Genomic DNA, 17,615 nt, shown 5'->3' on the forward strand with positions numbered 1-17,615 from the left:
TCCCAAAAATCGCCGACGACACCATCATCATCTAGCTATCTGAAAGCAACAACCTCCAGACTCCCAATCTGGGCCAAACCAATGTGGTACCCCAAAGGAAAATGGAAGTGAGACTATGGATGATGGTAGGCACAATTAAATATGACACTGGTATAGATCTCTAAGATGTATTTTATAGGACATAGGGTTATTAAGTACCATATATCATATGGGGTATCACACCAGCCCCAGGACAATAAAATCGTATTTCATTATTCGTTTACATGTGTTTATTATTCATGATATGGATCAACAATAAAGTCACGTTAAACAGTAAGCAAGTTACATTAACAGAAGAGTCATTACATAGATTATACAAAGAAAGGAAAGACTTTTCAAGAAAACACATTGAGTAGCGACATTTATCAACATAACCTTGAGTTTTACTGCTGTATGTTTATATATATATATATACACACACTTAAAACCATATACAAATTTAAGATTGATTGCCATGGAGGACAAGTTGCTGTCATTTGTTAAACCCTGAAAAATGTTTGGTTTTCAGACATTCACTTGGACATTCAAGACATTCAGAACACCGAAAATACTGATGGTAGGTACTACAATGGCAAACTAATTTTCATGTGTTCTTCAAATTTTAACAGAAGTATTATGGTATGGTGTTGTCCGCTGTCTTAAGTATTATGGTATGGTGTTGTCCGCTGTCCTTTCTGAAGCAAACATTTCGGCACAGTATACAGCTATATGCTTTTTGTGACGAAATGACTTGAAACAAATTGACAGATTATACAAGCTATGCACTCTAGTCATGCTAATTCGGACAAATAAAATTCACTTCCAAGATTCTGGAAGTAGTCATTTGATTGGCTAATCCAAAAGGTCAACCTGACGTGACCCCTAATGGCTTGTTGTTAGATGTTCATGTAACGTAGTGATAATGACCATCTATATTTTAATTAGATTGCATCCAAGATAGACAAGTTGGCACTAAATCTTCTAGAACTTTTAGTTACTAAAGATGAATGTGCCAACTTGTCTATTTATGGACAGGCCAAGGGGAAAGTTGCATTGGCCCAAGCAAAGAGAAAGGCATTGAGAATAAGTGTTCATTTTCACATATTTTCAAGTTTTCTTACAAATCAGTCACTAGAATGATTTCATGCATTGTTTTGATTTCTAAGTAAATGAAGTTGCATCACTTGATGGGGAGCTTAAGATATATAGATAATACTCTAAAAAATTAGCAATCATTCTACTGTATACGTAGTAATACACATAAAAGAAAACTAAACTAAATGAAGTGCATTTTGTATCTTGCTCTTTATTGGTTTGTAGGTCACATCTTTAAAATCTACGGAAAGGGAATGCAGGACTCAGAAAATGAATCCCTTTGGATGAATGACATCGTAAAGAAACTGAACGACAAGATCCGAGGAATAAAGAATAATACATACAAATTGGGAAATTGAGTTACTGAATTTTTTTTTCAGTTGATAGGATGCGGACAATGCATGATCCTTATGATTTTTTGGGATCCCACCGGGATTTTGTGGGATCCCATTGGGAATCCCACCCAAAAATCCCACCGGGATTTTCAGTCAAATTTTCAATGGGGTAGCAATGTATATCATAAACAATCTCGCCTTCAAATGTATCACAATCACAAACATTACACCAAAGATTGAAATGATAGGGGCAGAGATACCCAGCGAAGATAGTCACAGCAGTATTTAATAAAAATATCAGTCAAGACCTAGATACAATTACCACCATTCTGAATAAGTATCAACATTTTGTTTTATCTGGGGACTAATGCGGCAAGCACACTATGGGGGAGCAAAAACACATCCTCCCGGGGTAACATATTAGAACATTTGATATGGGATAATGATATAGTAATTAACGAGCCTGATCAAGCCACCCGTATCGACATCAATACCGGAAATACGTCACATATAGATCTGACGTTAGCCTCCCCCGCTTTGGCCACTACTTTGGAATTCTGGGAAACCCATGAGAGTACGTTAGGGTCAGATCATTACCCAATACTTGCTAAATTCGGACTCCGCCCTATACGAAATAAAATTGAATTCCCGCTAAATGGATATTTTCAAAGGCCAATTGGGGAATTTTTAGAAAACTATGTGACTCTGTCTCCACTGATAACATACACGACACAAACAGAAAACATTACCCATGGTGGAACGAGGAATGCACAACTACAACACGCATTAAACGTAGATGGGAAGTTAAATGTAGGAAAGATCCTTCAGAAATCAATTTGAAATTGTATAAAATAGCAAAAAAAAAAAGTTTAATAGAACAATTCAGAAAACAACACAAGACCATTGGAACGATTCCTGTAACTCTCTTAACGATAAATCAGACACAAAAAAACATCGAACAAAATTAAAGCTATACATGGTATACCCCCTAGAGAAATGCCTATATTAGGAAAAAATGCAGAGGGCAAAACCAATTCGTTAAAAGCTAATATTTTGGTTGACCAATTTCAAAAAGCAAGTAGCTACGAAAATTGTACTAAGGAATTTTGGACAATAAAACTGAAAATATAGATACTTTGGTTTGGTTTATTTAGTTTAACGTCCTATTAACAGCTAAGGTCATTTAAGGACGGCTTCCCGTGCCTGCGACATGCATGCGTGTGGTGAGTGCGTATGTGTGTTTTGGGAGGCTGCGGTATGTTCGTGTTAAGTGTTGTGGTGATATGTCGGAACTTTTGCCGATTTATAGTGTTATCTCACTGAAGCATACTGCCGAAGACACCCAGCATGATACCCCATCCGGTCACATTATACTGACAACGGGCGAACCAGTCGTCCTACTCCTAATATGCTGAGCGCTCAGCAGGAATAGAAACTACCATTTTTAAAGACTCTGATATGTCTCGGCCAGGGGACAAAAACGAAAGCCTTCCTCACAGGGGCGAACGCTGAACTAAATACCAAAAGTGAGGCATTGTCAAGGGAGACATTAGGAAGAAGAAAGTTGTACAGAAAGAGAAAATATTCGATTCCAAATTTAGTCGCCTCTTACGATCATGCAATGGGGGCAGCAGGTACAATTCTTACGCCCTACCTGCAGGGCAGAATATAGATAATATTAGAGAGGTACTTAAGGATGCTGGGAACGAAGATACCATTTTAAATAACCCATTTTCACTAGAAAAATAAAAGAAGGATACATCTCCTGGTATCGATAACTTATCCTATACCATTCTAAAACACCGTCCGGATAACATCAACACTATAAATCTGGAATTTTTCAATACAATTTGGAAATTGGGTTTATACGCAATCGTTATACATAAACCAGGTAAAGATAAGGAAGACCCAGCTTCCTATAGACCTATAGCTTTAACCTCCCATCTATGTAAAACACTAGAAACAATGATAAACAACAGCCTCAAACACTACCTAGAAAAACACAACATCATCAACGAGAATCAAAGCGGATTCAGAAACAACAGATCCACTTTAGATTCACTAGTAAAAACCATCATGCTATTGCAGTATTCCTTGACTTAGAAAAAGCTTACGATCTAGTTTGGCACGAGGGACTACAACTGTCACTTAAAGAAATATGTATCACTGGTAACATCCTAAGGTTCATTACCCATTTCTTAAAAGATAGGAAAATTCAGGTCAGGGTAAACAATTCCAATTGAGAGGGGAAACTTTTAGATAATGGAGTTCCGCAAGGTAGTGTTATCTCCCCTACCCTATTTGATATATTTATAAATAAATTGAATCAACACTTTAAACTTAACTCACAAAATAAACATCTAGCTAATGTAGCACAATTCGCAGATGATACCAGTATTTGGATAATCTAATTAAAACCTAGATGGTCATTATCACTACGTTACATGAACATCTAACAACATCCCATTAGGGGTCACGTCAGGTTGCATGCTGTGACGAAATGTTTTGCTTCGATGACATCGAAAAATTGCCAGTTCGCCCTGAAAGTGAAATACACACATCTCAGAGGTCATCAGAACGTGACCCCTAATGGGATGTTGTTAGATGTTCATGTAACGTAGCGAATGACCATCTAGATTTTAATTAGATTGAAAGATGGTGGTGAATTCAATTTTTCTGTCCACAGTCACTTCAGAGGAACTTTTCTTTGAAGTAGATAATCCATATGTGCACTCACAACACTGTTTGAACTAGTACTGTCAACAATTTTGTACTACTTTTTTGGAGAATCCTGGCAACTTCCTACAGTCTGGACAATACCATGTTGCACTGTTTTGGGGCACGTTTCATCTTGATACATTTGAAGTGCAGCCACACATACGGACAGTTTTGGTTGTCACAACCAATCACCCTATCCTCTGTGTTGTCATAGGGTTTCCTACAGATGCATATTGTCTCGGGGTCTGAATCTACAGATCTAGAAAGCTCAGGGTTGGAGTCAGCAGGATGCTCGAGGTTGGAATAAACAGGAGCTGATGATGTCGCTGTGGTATTAGATTCAGTTGTCTGTAGAGAAGTAAGGACTGCAGGCTGAGAAAACTTCTTACCAACAAGCTCTGGTAAAATAGCCCCCCGAAACAATTTCTGCGCTTTTCCTCTGGCGTCATTCCAAAAACAGACGTCTGGCAGCACACGTTCAATGTGAATTGTGTTTGGTGTCCATACAACGAAGTCACAGAACATCTTATCGCATACAAAAATCTGTGCTTGAATCTGGGAATGATATGGATGTGTTCTCTTCAATCGCAGGCCTTCTTCAAACTTTTCCAGGCAGAAATCTTTCTTCAGGTCACTGAAGTCCTCTCTGGCACAGTATGGGCACTTGACCTCAACACAACCTTTTCCGCAACAGTCACATGCTATCACCATATCCGGAGTTGCACCAAGGAATGGGTACTCGCAGCTGATAGTCAGTCCACAAGGACCACTTTCCATATTTGCATGGTCATTCTTTGTTTTTTGGAGGTAAGCATTAATGGCGGTCTTCTCATGTTCACAACCCCAGTCAGTGGCTTTGCTCTTAAACTTAGTGCTATGAGGATAGCACACTGCCTTCAGTAAACTCTGGGATGGTTTGTCCAGGCTTGTATGGCACACAGCATAAAGGCGAGAGGCAGTTATTCTTCCCGTCCTAAACCTATACCAGTCTTTATTGCAAGCCTGGCCACGTGTACGCTCCTCTACTAAAGATGCCTGAGATGGTATCACTTCAATGGTGTCAACAATGACGTCACAGTGATTTTTAACATCCTCGGACGTCATTCCCACGCAAATCTCATCGTACAGTTCTGAAAGAATCTTTGGCATGCTGACACCAAGGGATGCAGGTTGGTAATGATGAGCATAGCCAGGCATCAACGATAACAGCACGGGCTTGGTACCAGTGTCATGCAATCTTTGCAGGAAGGTGTCAAACTTTGCTTTTGTAGGGCTAGGGATATTTGAAGACTTGCTTTTACTGGTCCGAGCAGGCCTGGGACTTTTGCATTGCAATGCTATTATCCAGCTTTCTTTTTTTGGCGGAAGCAGAAGTGAAGTCAATGTCCCCAACTTCATCATATCCTACTTTGTCAATTCCTGATGGAAGAAGCCAGTATGCAGCAGATTGTGTCACTGTTTTACAACTTCTGATACGGACAGCAGTCTCGATCCAAAATAGCAACGCTCCAACATGGGTGCAGGTTTCACCGAGGCCTGCCATACATGTACACTGTGCTCCTAATATGGCTCCACGAGAGGTTGTTACAATCCATGGTTGTAGAGGTTTTTCATTCATCCTTTGGGAATGACGAACCTGTAAATAAGAAATTAATCACATTATTATTTAAAATGAATATAACACAGCTGTGAACATAACAAATTGGAAAACCTAATTTATTGAAGTTAATATAGTGATTTCTTAATTTCCTCAGCTATATATAAGTCACATTCATTGTTTGTTTCCGATATTTTCCATGTCAATTATATATCAATATCAACATTCAATTTTACCAAAGAAGAAGGTTCTCTTGTAATACAATTTACATACACATTTTCAATTCCCTTTCAGTTTTCAGGGCCAGACATCTAGAGGAACTAGTTACATTATAATTAAATTCAATATATACATCTTGCTGTTGACAGTGATATGAATTAAATACTGTAGAAGAAATTAAAAAAACCTTTTGTGAAATTAATTTTTTAAATGCATAAAACATGTCAGTTACACAAAAACAGATTACATATGATACTAGGCCTAGACCTAAACCATGATTCTCTTTCATGCTACATTTATGCATGCATGTCGGTTATAAATTAAATTGACCCCATTCCGGGTATATTTTAGAAGTGAATATCGATTACATAATCAGGTCTGCGGGGATTTGTTAACTACTGTAGGGTTAGGATCGGAAATGTCAGAAAATACATGCATGTTATGATCATGAGCAGTGTTTACCTTTGCGGACACCAGTATGTTCTTCGTTGTAAATCTGGATATGTATCCCACATGCCTCACCCATCCACAAACAAACTGGTTAAACGAACCAAGGGACTTGTAGGATCGTAACTCATCTTGCGTATAGGCACTCTTTGTGTGGACGAGGTCGGTATTGTTATATATTATAACAATATATAATATATAGTATTTACTGGCCTGTGAGATATCTGATTATATCATGTATATGGTCTAAGGGGAGACAATCGAATCCGGAATCGGTTTCTTTTTTTACTTTATTAGTATATACCTAAATCCGGAAACTAATACCGGAAGTTGATTTTGTAATTACTTTTTCGAGATGAAGACAATAAATAATGGAGGAAAGATGGATGCTCTCGTCGTTTTCAAATGAACAAAGTTGATGTCAACTATTCTCCATTCAACAAACGACATAACATGGTGGAGAATTCGAATCGTCTAACAGGTGAACATTTTTGAAAGTGATTATTATGGATGGAACTTTTCTGAACGAAACTGTAATCGAGATGGATCCTTATTTCATGCCACCTCCCACCCCAGAAATGCTAGGAAATATGGCGGGAACCACGTTGCCCCAACACCCCCCGATGTCTTAACAGACCCAATATGCGCCCACCCAGCCAATAATTGTGCAAACTCCAGCTGTTTTACCAGAAACAACATTAAAAAAGTTCACAGGTATGACATCGGAGGACGGAGAGAAATTCCTTACCGAATTTCATTCGTATTTGACTTTGTCTAATATCGATACCGGCAGTCCTCAGGCCACCGCTGCTTTCCATCTCCACTTTTGGTTTGGTTTAGAACTCTTGACTTCTTCCGATAGATCCAGTTTTTATCATGTCAAGGCGATGTTTAGGGAAGAGTTTTGCTCAGATACTAATCCCGCGCTCATAACGGAGGAAACCACCTTCAGAACTGTAACTTTGAGACCTGAACAACAACTGGAGGACTACCATTCCCACGTGTTACAGAAAGGCAAACGTTTACATAAAACGGAGAGGGACATAACAGCAAAGTTTATAGACGGCCTACCCTCCCAATTAGCATTTTTTGTTAGGGCTGGCAAGGCTACAACCTTACGGGAGGCATTGCATTCTGCCAAGATTGGAGAGGCTCACGGATATAGGGTACAGGACCCATGTAGACTAATGGCGGCAGCCGCCACCCCTCAACCGGCTCCGGTGGATAAGACATATGACCTCTTCGTCCAAATTAACACTCAACTCCAAAGCCTTAGTAAACGATTGGAGTCACTTGAAGTCAAAGGAACGAAGCCTAATCCCCGACAACCCCATGACAGATGGTCCAAGGATTCTAGTGGAGGAACTCGTACCTGTTTCCATTGCGGTGGTGAAGGCCACATCAGAAGGAACTGTAATTGGTCTGGAAATGGCCATAACATACCAGACTAAGTGCCAAATGTGTAAACAATGGGGCCATAAGGCCAAAAACTGTCTGCGATTCCCCGAGGCAATGCCAGATCCCCATTGTCAACTGTGTTCTCGCCCAGGACACACCGCTCCTGCTTGTCCAACGTTAAACGGACAAGGCCTGAAAGCGTAGGCCACCTTTCAGGCCCAACATTGGACATTGACTTTGATTGTACTACTACTAGTACTCTGGATGAAAATGAGTGATGATGTCGATGAACATGTTAATGATTGTTTTGAAGAAAATGTTAATAGTACACACAATTTTATGTATCAAACTTTCAGTGTGTGTTCACAAAACATTACAGGTTTACTAGATTCTGGTAGCAGTGTAAATATCATATCAACATCATTTTTGATAAATGTTTTGCCTAGTATCACAGATTTTCAGCCTACATCGAGTAGGGTAACTCTTGCTAACAACAGCACTGTCAATATTATTGGTACAGCTACTCTGAAATTAAGCCACAAATCTAGTAGAATGACATATTTCAGTGTTTTTGTGTATATCATGCAGGAAACCTCACACCCATTAATTTTGGGAACTGAATATATGAAAAGTCATGGCATTGTTCTAGATTTTTCAAAACAATGCATTTTTTCTGATATGAAGAAAAGCGTTAAAATTAGATGTGTATCTTCTATGAAGGTTGAACTAAATTCTGAATGTACAATGTATTGTTATGGGTAAATTTCCAGATGTAGTGCCCATAGGTACCCAAGGTGTTCACATAGGACATTTTGATGTTTTGAACAAAGGTGTTATGGTAGCTAAATCCCTCGCCACATGTGATGTTGATCGTTTGACACCTATCAAGATCCTTAATCCAGGAAATAGTCCTGCTTATATACAGAAAGGCAATATTTTGGCATCATGTCAATTATGTGACAATTCTACAGAGATTATTCCATTGTCGTGTTCCAATGTCCAATTATCTGAAGTCAGAGATGAAAATGTTACAACTGTTCATAAAATGTCAGATGATTTTGAAAATGTTGTATCCAATTTTGACTTTGAAAGTAGGTCAACCTTGTCTAGTGAACGGAAACTTCACCTTCAACAATGTTTGTACAAATACAAAAATGTTTTTGTCACTGAAGATAATCCTGATCTGGGTTATACAGACCTTGTAAGACATGTTATTCATTTGAAACCTGGGTTTGTCCCCAAACATCAGAAACCTTATCGTTTACCTAGTGATAAAAAAGTTGCCTTAAGACATCAGCTTGATGAGTTATTACGCCAAGGTGTTATCCAACCAGTCTCTGAGACTGAAGCTATTCTTATATGTATCTAGTCCTATAGTACTAGTAGCCAAGCGTAACAAACCTAAAATCAAAGCAGGTGAGGAGGTCACTAAGCAGCAAAGTTTATCTTCATACAGATTCTGCTGCGATTTTCGATATTTGAATAGTCAGACAGCTGATTTCAAGTATACCATACCTGATTTACAGGATTTGACAGCGTCATTTGCTAACCGTACTCCAAACCTCATCTCCTCACTTGATTTGAGTTCTGGTTTCTTTCAAATGGCCATAGATGAGCAATCTACTAAATACACAGCATTCAACACTTGCTATGGAACTTTCAAATTTTTGAGATTGCCCATGGGTTTATGTACATCACCTAACTCATTTCAACTTTTAATGGACAAAATCATGAAGGGTTTCACATTTGTATCTGTACTATGTTACTTAGATGATATATGTATCATATCAGAAACGTTTGAACAGCACATAGCAGATTTATCAGAAGTATTAGGCAGACTTCAGTCTGCGGGTCTCAAACTTGGTCCTAGTAAGTGTAAGTTTGCTAAAGACTCCAGCTTCAACGCCTGCTCGGAATATTCAACTGGTTTCGAAAATACATTCCTAACTACAGTGCAGTGACTCAACCATTATATTTATTACTCAAAAAAGGTGTACCCTTTCGCTGGAGTAAAGAGTGTGATTCAAGTTTCCAGAAACTTAAACAGTTACTAGCCAATTAAGATGTTTTGTAAATTTCGTCTCGCGGTGGATACCAGTTCTAAAGGCATTGGATATACTCTATATCAAATTCACGAGGATGGGAAACCCCATGTTCTTTGTTTTGGATCAAAGGGACTTAACAAATGCCAAGCATCTTATGGACCTACCAAGCTTGAACTCCTTGGAGTGGTGACACGTGTTTTGGACTGTTCCCCATATCTTAGGGGAAAACACTTTGTCATTGAATGTGACCACTGTTACGTATAGCTAAATATGTTGGAGCTCGTACTGAGTATTATTTGTATGTACACCGAGACCGGTGACGTCATGAGTTTTGGTAGTTAATAAAATGTCGCCTTACACAAGCGTGTTGCTAGTCTTTACATGGTGTCAGATTGGCTTGTTGTGATGGAATGATGCAGCTAAGCAGCGGTAAATAGGACAAACAACGACGATAAAACTCCAGTTAACACATCGGCATGCATATTAAGCCTGGAGGAGTCCACGTTTGAATAATATTCCGACTTACAGCTCAACATCACACATACCCACGTGTACCGCGGCGCGGGAACGAGAACCACGAGGTCATGGCGGCGTCAAAGGGTATACCACCCCCAGCTCCTATGGACACGAAAGGTGACTTGAAGTCAAACTGGAAATTCTTTCGTGCTCAATGGCATAATTTTGAGACTGCCACGGAATTGGCCGATAAAGACGAAAAGGTAAGAGTAGCTACCTTACTGTCTGTTATGGGAAAAGAATGTTTCCAGCTATTTCAACACCTGGACATAACAACAGGTAATAGAAAGAAAATAGCACGTGTTTTGGAAGCGTTACAAAAGCATTTTGAGCCAAAGACAAATGTTATATATGAGAGATACGTGTTTAACACATCGGACCAGCTACCAAATGAGAACATTGATTCCTACACTACTAGACTGAGGGGCTTAGCAGAATCGTGTAGTTTTGGACAGTTGCAAGATGAATTGCTACGCGATCGACTTGTCTTGGGAACTAAGGACATAGCAGCAAGATCCCGTATGCTACGAGAGTCGGACCTCACACTGTGACAAAAGCAGTTACTTTATGTAGAACAAGTGAAATGACTGAAAATCAATTAAAGAAATTCCAGTCAACTGAGGACAAAGTTCAGTATGTGAAGGGTCCTCACAAATCAAAACACAAAAAAGAACAGAACGATGATAAGAAGAAAAAACATTCTACAAAGCAGCACTCTCAGTCCAGATCTAGTTATCAACAACATCGGTCCAACCATAACCCACACTCTTCGCGAACATGCAAATACTGCGGAGACTCGCATGAGTGGGACAAGCGGAAGTGCCCAGCATATGGAAAAACATGCAATAAGTGCGGTAAACGAAATCATTTTTCAAGTATGTGCCTTGGAGCTAAAGTACACAGAGTTGAGGACTCGGACGATTCTGACGAATCACTGTTCAACATTAAATCAAAGCATGGCAAACAGTGGTTTGTTGATGTAACTATGACAATTCCAGATACAGGGGCTACCTCGGTGATTAACTGTCAAATGGACACTGGGTCGACTTGCAATTTAATTAGTCGTCTCGAGTATGGAAAGCTGGCGCAGGATTTGAATCCATTACTAGAACTGATTAAAGTTCGCTTGAAACTGTATGACAACACAAGACTACAACCCATTGGAAAATGTGACATTCGATGTCAAGTGGGTAAGGTGACCCAAACTCTGGAATTTCTGGTTGTGGATGTTGAACAGACACCGCTGTTATCTGCCGAAGCGTGTGAACTATTAGGATTATTGACTGTCAACTCGGTGAACTGTGTCAAATTGTCAGATAAGCCATTAACCCTGCATGACATAATGAATGAATACAGTGACCTGTTCGAAGGCCTTGGTCAATTGCCGGGAGATTATCAGATCGACATAGATCCTACAGTTAAACCGGTTCAACATCACCCCAGGAAAGTGCCTGAAGCACTTAAGAAAGACTTGCGTAAGGAACTTACAAGGCTCGTAGAGAAGGGTGTTATACAGAAAGTGACAACCCCAACAGATTGGATTAGCAGTATGGTTGTTGTCAGGAAGTCGTTGGGGAAAACTCAGAATTTGTATTGACCCGAAGGACCTCAACAGCGCGATAAGAAGGTCACACTATCCTATGACAACTGTAGAGGATATCTTACCAAACCTCTCAAAGGCGAAAGTCTTCACAGTGCTAGATGCAAAGGATGGTTTCTGGCACGTGAAACTGGATACACCGAGTAGTTATTTAACTACCTTCTGGACTCCATTCGGACGTTATCGATGGATTCGCATGGCTTTCGGAATCTCTTCGGCGCCCGAGGAATTCCAACGCAGACAGCATGAGGCATTTGAAAATCTCACAGGGTCAGAGGTCATAGTTGATGATATCTTGGTATACGGGAGCCGAGATACCATGGAGGAGGCGATTCATGACCATGACATTAACCTCAGAGCCACACTCGAAAGAGCGTAATCAGTAGGAATTAAGCTGAATCGCGACAAACTCAAGTTACGACAAACTGAAGTATGGTATATGGGACATCTCTTAAGCTCGGACGGTATTCGCCCTGATCCAACAAAGGTTCAAGCTATTACGGAGATGCCAAAACCCACAGACATGAAGGCGGTACAGCGCTTTGTAGGATTTGTCACTTACCTCGCAAAATTTGTACCACATCTTTCGGAGACGATCGAGCCACTTCGTCGACTTACAATGAAAGACGCAGTCTGGACATGGCAATCGCAGCAGGAAGACGCATTCCAGAACGTTGTGAAACAAATCACCAGTCAGCCCGTACTGAAGTACTACGACTTAAACAAGGAAGTCACTATACAATGCGACGCTAGCGAAGTAGGTCTTGGAGCTGCGCTCAAATTGAAAAAGAATGCCTAGCAATCGTGTTCGCATGCGAAAGGTTTGAACAATATATACTGGGCAGAGACTTTGTGACAGTATGCTCAGATCACAAGCCACTTGAAAGTATTTTCAAGAAACCTCTTAAAGCAGCACCTAAACGGCTTCAAAGGATGTTGCTACGCCTGCAAGCCTACACCCTGAAGGTGGAATACAAGAAGGGGAAAGAGATGTATGTAGCCGATACTCTCTCGCGAGCGTATTTACCCCTCGAGAGCTCAGTGGAATCTAGTGTGCGTAGACTAGAGTATGAACAGGTTAACTTCACTGAATCGCTCAATGTCAGTGAGCCGCGACTCAGACAGATTCAGACGCACACAACGCAAGATACGTGTCTACAGACATTGAAATCGGTAATACTGTCTGGCTGGCCTGATACCAAAGAGGAGGTACCAGTTACAATTCGCGAATATTGGAACTTCAGAGACGAACTCGCAGTGCACAACAGAATTCTATTCAAAGAAAGCAGAGTTGTGATTCCGAAGTTACTCCGTAAAGAAATGTTGACCAGGATACATTCAAGTCACCAGGGAATAGTGTCATCCTTGAGTAAGGCTCGTGGAGTGATTTTCTGGCCAAACATGGGTAACGAAATACGAGATCATATCCAGCAATGCGGGACCTGTTGTGAGTACGACATTCGTCAGCAGAAGGAACCCTTGATAACGCATGATATTCCCGACCACCCATGGGGGAAAGTCGGAGTAGACCTGTTTACGCTGCAGAAAACAGATTATCTAGTGTCGGTTGACTATTATTCTGATTTCTGGGAGATTGATACACTATCAGACACTACAGCAGCGACAGTGATTGCCTGCTTGAAAAGACATTTCAGTAGACATGGCATCCCAGACATCGTTATGTCAGATAACGGACCACAATTCAGTAGTGCTGAATTCGCAGAATTCGCGCGCGAGTGGGAATTTAGTCATACCACTTCATCACCTTACCATAGCCAGTCGAATGGTAAAGTTGAATCAGCAGTCAAGATATCCAAAACCATCTTGAAGAAAACCATTAGGAATGGTCAGGATCCATGGAAAGCTATTCTTGATTGGCGGAACACCCCTACAGCAGGAATGGACAGTAGTCCTTCCTAAAGACTGATGTCGCGACGAACAAAGGGAACGCTACCTGTCGCTACTGTGCTTTTGCAACCATGTGTCGTCGCAGACGTTGATGAGCGCAGAGTGCGAAAACAACAACGCGCCAAACAACAGTACGATAAAACCGCGAAAGAACTTCCAGAGCTTAAAATTGGACAGCCAGTACGTATGGCCCCGTTACCAACTGATCACGATAAAAAATGGAGATTTGGTAGATGTGTAGACACTTGTGGTCAAAGAAGTTATGTGGTCGACATAGCTGGTAAGCTATATAGGCGTAACCGTAAATTCATTAGACCAACTCGGGAGGACTCGCCATCATCGTGTACTGATGTTATCGAGTATGAGTCATTTCCGACAAATACTAGTGCTACCCCTATAACCAGTACCGTACGTGATCCAATGGCGCCCAACACACCTGCAATAGGCCCAGAACAACCTGGTCCAAATATTAACACTACTCCTGGTCCCAAAGGCACCACTCGGAGTGGCAGGATGGTGAGAGCACCAGTTAAGCTGGATTTATAGATTTGGCGCGTTCTGATTTATAGACTTATTGCGTCGCGTTGTGAGTTTGTGAGTTAAAGACTTTTCGTGTCGCGTTGTGAGTTATAGAACTTTCAGTGTTATTTTGACTTATAGCGTTTCTTCCAGTTAGAACAATAGTTCTTTTATTGACTTTAAATTTATAGCTAAATATGTTGGAGCTCGTACTGAGTATTATTTGTATGTACACCGAGACCGGTGACGTCATGAGTTTTGGTAGTTAATAAAATGTCGCCTTACACAAGCGTGTTGCTAGTCTTTACAACCACCAAGTCTTACGTGTTCTGTTTCAAAAACAGCTTCATGGTGTTATCTACGAAAGATGGATTGCTATCCTTCAACAGTTCTCCTTTGATATCTATTATAAACCTGCAAAAGAAATGGCTGTTCCAAATGCTCTGTCTCGTCAGGACAATTTCCCTGAAATAATGAATTCCAGTCCTGAGGAAGACGACCCTCATTTCAAGTACATCATGGAGAAACCATCTGAGGTCCGACTTCACTCCGCAGAGGACAAAGTTGTAGAGATCATTCATCCACAAGTCAACCTCATCCACACCTTGCATGCTCCAGATGCTGATTTATATGATGCTGACACTAAGGACAATGATCATGGACCTATTGGTCTTAAACGAACTGTCAGTATGGCCCCGTGTCTGCGCAAACATTCAAAAGACCGTGACAGACTGTTCATACAGGCGTGCCATTGTCCTTATAGGCTTAATGGCTGTCCGGGGGGGGGGGGATATTTAACTGGGTCAGATCGGGTCTTCAACTCCTCCCTTTACACTAGTCACAGGCTAAAAATACTGCGGTACCCTGTATCCTGGTACCGCATATTGGGGGTTGAAGTTTTTCATTATTCACTGCCTGATGCTATTTGGGCCGATTTGACCATAAATTACTGTTCCGTCTATATGTCGTTTCGGCACACAATTTATTACAACCGATTCGGCACACAAATTATGTAACTTGGACAACTTCCTATAGTCAATGGTTTTATTAATCAGTATTCGTTAAAATCCTGCAGCGAGTCGCGTTTGCACAAGTAGTAGCGCATTGTCCTTAAGTAACAAAGGCTAATGATGCCTTTGCTTTGTTAGTGTAACAGTTTTCGTATAGTGGATATGTTTCTCAGGTCCTACGCCTGGGTTCCGTGTGTGCTATACAACTGTATACACCCCGGTATGTATCTCCAGCGTGACATTGCAAAAGACAATCAACGAGCAGATATACTAGTGGGGTGACACCTAAAGGAGTGTCACAGAAAGAATGAAGTGTAGTGAGGGGCGATAACTCTATTTGAGCATGAAAGACAGATAAATACAAACAAGTTGCTGTCCTTCAAAAAAGGACAACAATACGTGGACTGGCAAATTTTGCATAGCTTCAAAGTGAATTTGTTATGATGTACAAAATAATTCTTTACTGAGTGTTGTTAGATGAAGGAATATATAAAAAAAAACTCTGTCTGAATACAATAGATACATGTTTATTGGTTATTTCATACATGTACGTAGTTATAATGATAGCATGATGTTCAAGTTTGATAGATGTTCAAATCTGGCTTTATATCTTCTTAAAAGATATACATTTTCTGAAATCATTGATGTATAATAAAGCTACTTTATTTTTCTTACCCCGTTTTACCAGTGCTGTATGAAATGATTTGATGTAAGTGACATTCAGAACATGTAATGTCACCATTCTAACAAAACTACATGTTATGGAATGTATTTGCCAGTTAAGTCAATTACTACTTCCAACGTTAAAAACAAAAAAATTGCATTGGACTATATTGTAAAAATACAATTAAATGTTCAGTCTGCTAGTAGACTTTAAAAGACTCGATGCAGAAAATTATAGGTTTTCCACATCCTTGGTTTCAGATGAAAATTGTATCATCGCTTAGTTACTCCTTGCGATTTCTACACAGACCAAGGATGAATTTTATAGTCTTTCTTTAGTAGAGTTATCAAAGGTGGTATAATTTATGACACTTAAGCTGATTTTGTTTTACAATTCCTACAAATGTGTATAAAGTGAATAAGAGACTACTACTGAATTGAAATCTTCAACAATATTAAGTGTATAATACTGAGCATCAAGTACAAAACTAAGGCACCTACTGAAGAATTAACTTCAACACTAAATCAAATGCCCAGAAAGAAAGAATTTGCATTTTGAATATGTGATTATGCATGAATCTCCAAACTTATTGGGATTCATTCGGAAATGACCCTTTTGCACACAATGTTTTTGACTGTGTTCATAATGGTGCAGCGAATTTCCTTTAGTAAAATGTTAACAATTGTTTCCATCAACACTTTTTTTTCATGATTTGGTTGGGTTGTAATGCCATTGGCAATCAGAATCTTGTCTAGTTCAGGTTTGAATAATGTGACTTTCGTTGCAGTTGGGAAAGATGATGCTCCTTGGACTGATTCAAACAGCATGGTTACTCGTAAATAATGATTGCAGCTGCTGGCTGTGTATGTAACTTTGCATGAGCAACAGAACATTTTGTATTGGTCATCACATTTTACTGTGGATAGTTTCTTGTTGCACCCTGGGTAGGGGCAAGAAAGATAAGGATCAATATCGTATACAGCACAGAGGGATCCGTTTTGCAATTTGCCACCAGAACTGCTCAGATTCTCATCATCGTCATCTTCGGTTGAGATATTCTGCAGGGTTCCATAATGGCTGTATTTCTGTGGTGAAAAGGATAACATTACATTTATGCATGCTTTGTGTGTTTTATATGTTATCGTCCATCATTATTGGTATATATATCCATTAATTTATGGCGCAACTGATGGTTATTTAATTTTATAGACAGGACAATTTATGTATTAATATCTGCAAGTACATAAAGAGAATATATTTCATACCAGTTGAAAAAAGGACTTTGTAAGGTTTACCCAAAGCGTCTGTATTCTTTACCTCACAAAGTGATCCCCGAGTAGTACTCAGGCGCTTCTCGTCATTAAACAGTCGAACTGTACACTTAACTGCAAAATTTGCCCCTTTTCTGTGGTGTTTACAATGTCTTCCCATATTGCCACAGTTGTTTTGTCATCCTTGTCCTTGAGGTCCATTCCTTGAAAGGCCACCATATTTCCATCTACTGACTTTGTTGTAGCTGGTGAAAG

The 17,615-nt window shown here is 39.9% G+C and overlaps 2 protein-coding genes across 2 annotated transcripts; both read left to right on the top strand.

The window, feature by feature from the left end:
* Positions 1–7,145: 7,145 nt before the first annotated feature.
* LOC117315247 lies at positions 7,146–7,880 on the top strand. Its single transcript, XM_033869393.1, has one exon. It carries the CDS (start codon positions 7,146–7,148, stop codon positions 7,878–7,880), a length of 735 nt encoding a protein of 244 aa, XP_033725284.1.
* A 5,041-nt stretch (positions 7,881–12,921) lies between these two features.
* LOC117315248 (uncharacterized protein K02A2.6-like) lies at positions 12,922–13,908 on the top strand. Its single transcript, XM_033869395.1, has one exon. The coding sequence runs from the start codon at positions 12,922–12,924 to the stop codon at positions 13,906–13,908; it is 987 nt and encodes a 328-aa protein (XP_033725286.1).
* Positions 13,909–17,615: the final 3,707 nt, after the last annotated feature.

The sequence above is a fragment of the Pecten maximus genome, chromosome 17, assembly GCF_902652985.1.
Source record: "Pecten maximus chromosome 17, xPecMax1.1, whole genome shotgun sequence".
Lineage (NCBI taxonomy): Eukaryota > Metazoa > Mollusca > Bivalvia > Pectinida > Pectinidae > Pecten > Pecten maximus.

Bases quoted from the DNA above. Each gene is read 5' to 3' on its own strand.
- LOC117315247 (XM_033869393.1), top strand. From the start codon at position 7,146: ATGACATCGGAGGACGGAGAGAAATTCCTTACCGAATTTCATTCGTAT.
- LOC117315248 (XM_033869395.1), top strand. From the start codon at position 12,922: ATGTTGCTACGCCTGCAAGCCTACACCCTGAAGGTGGAATACAAGAAG.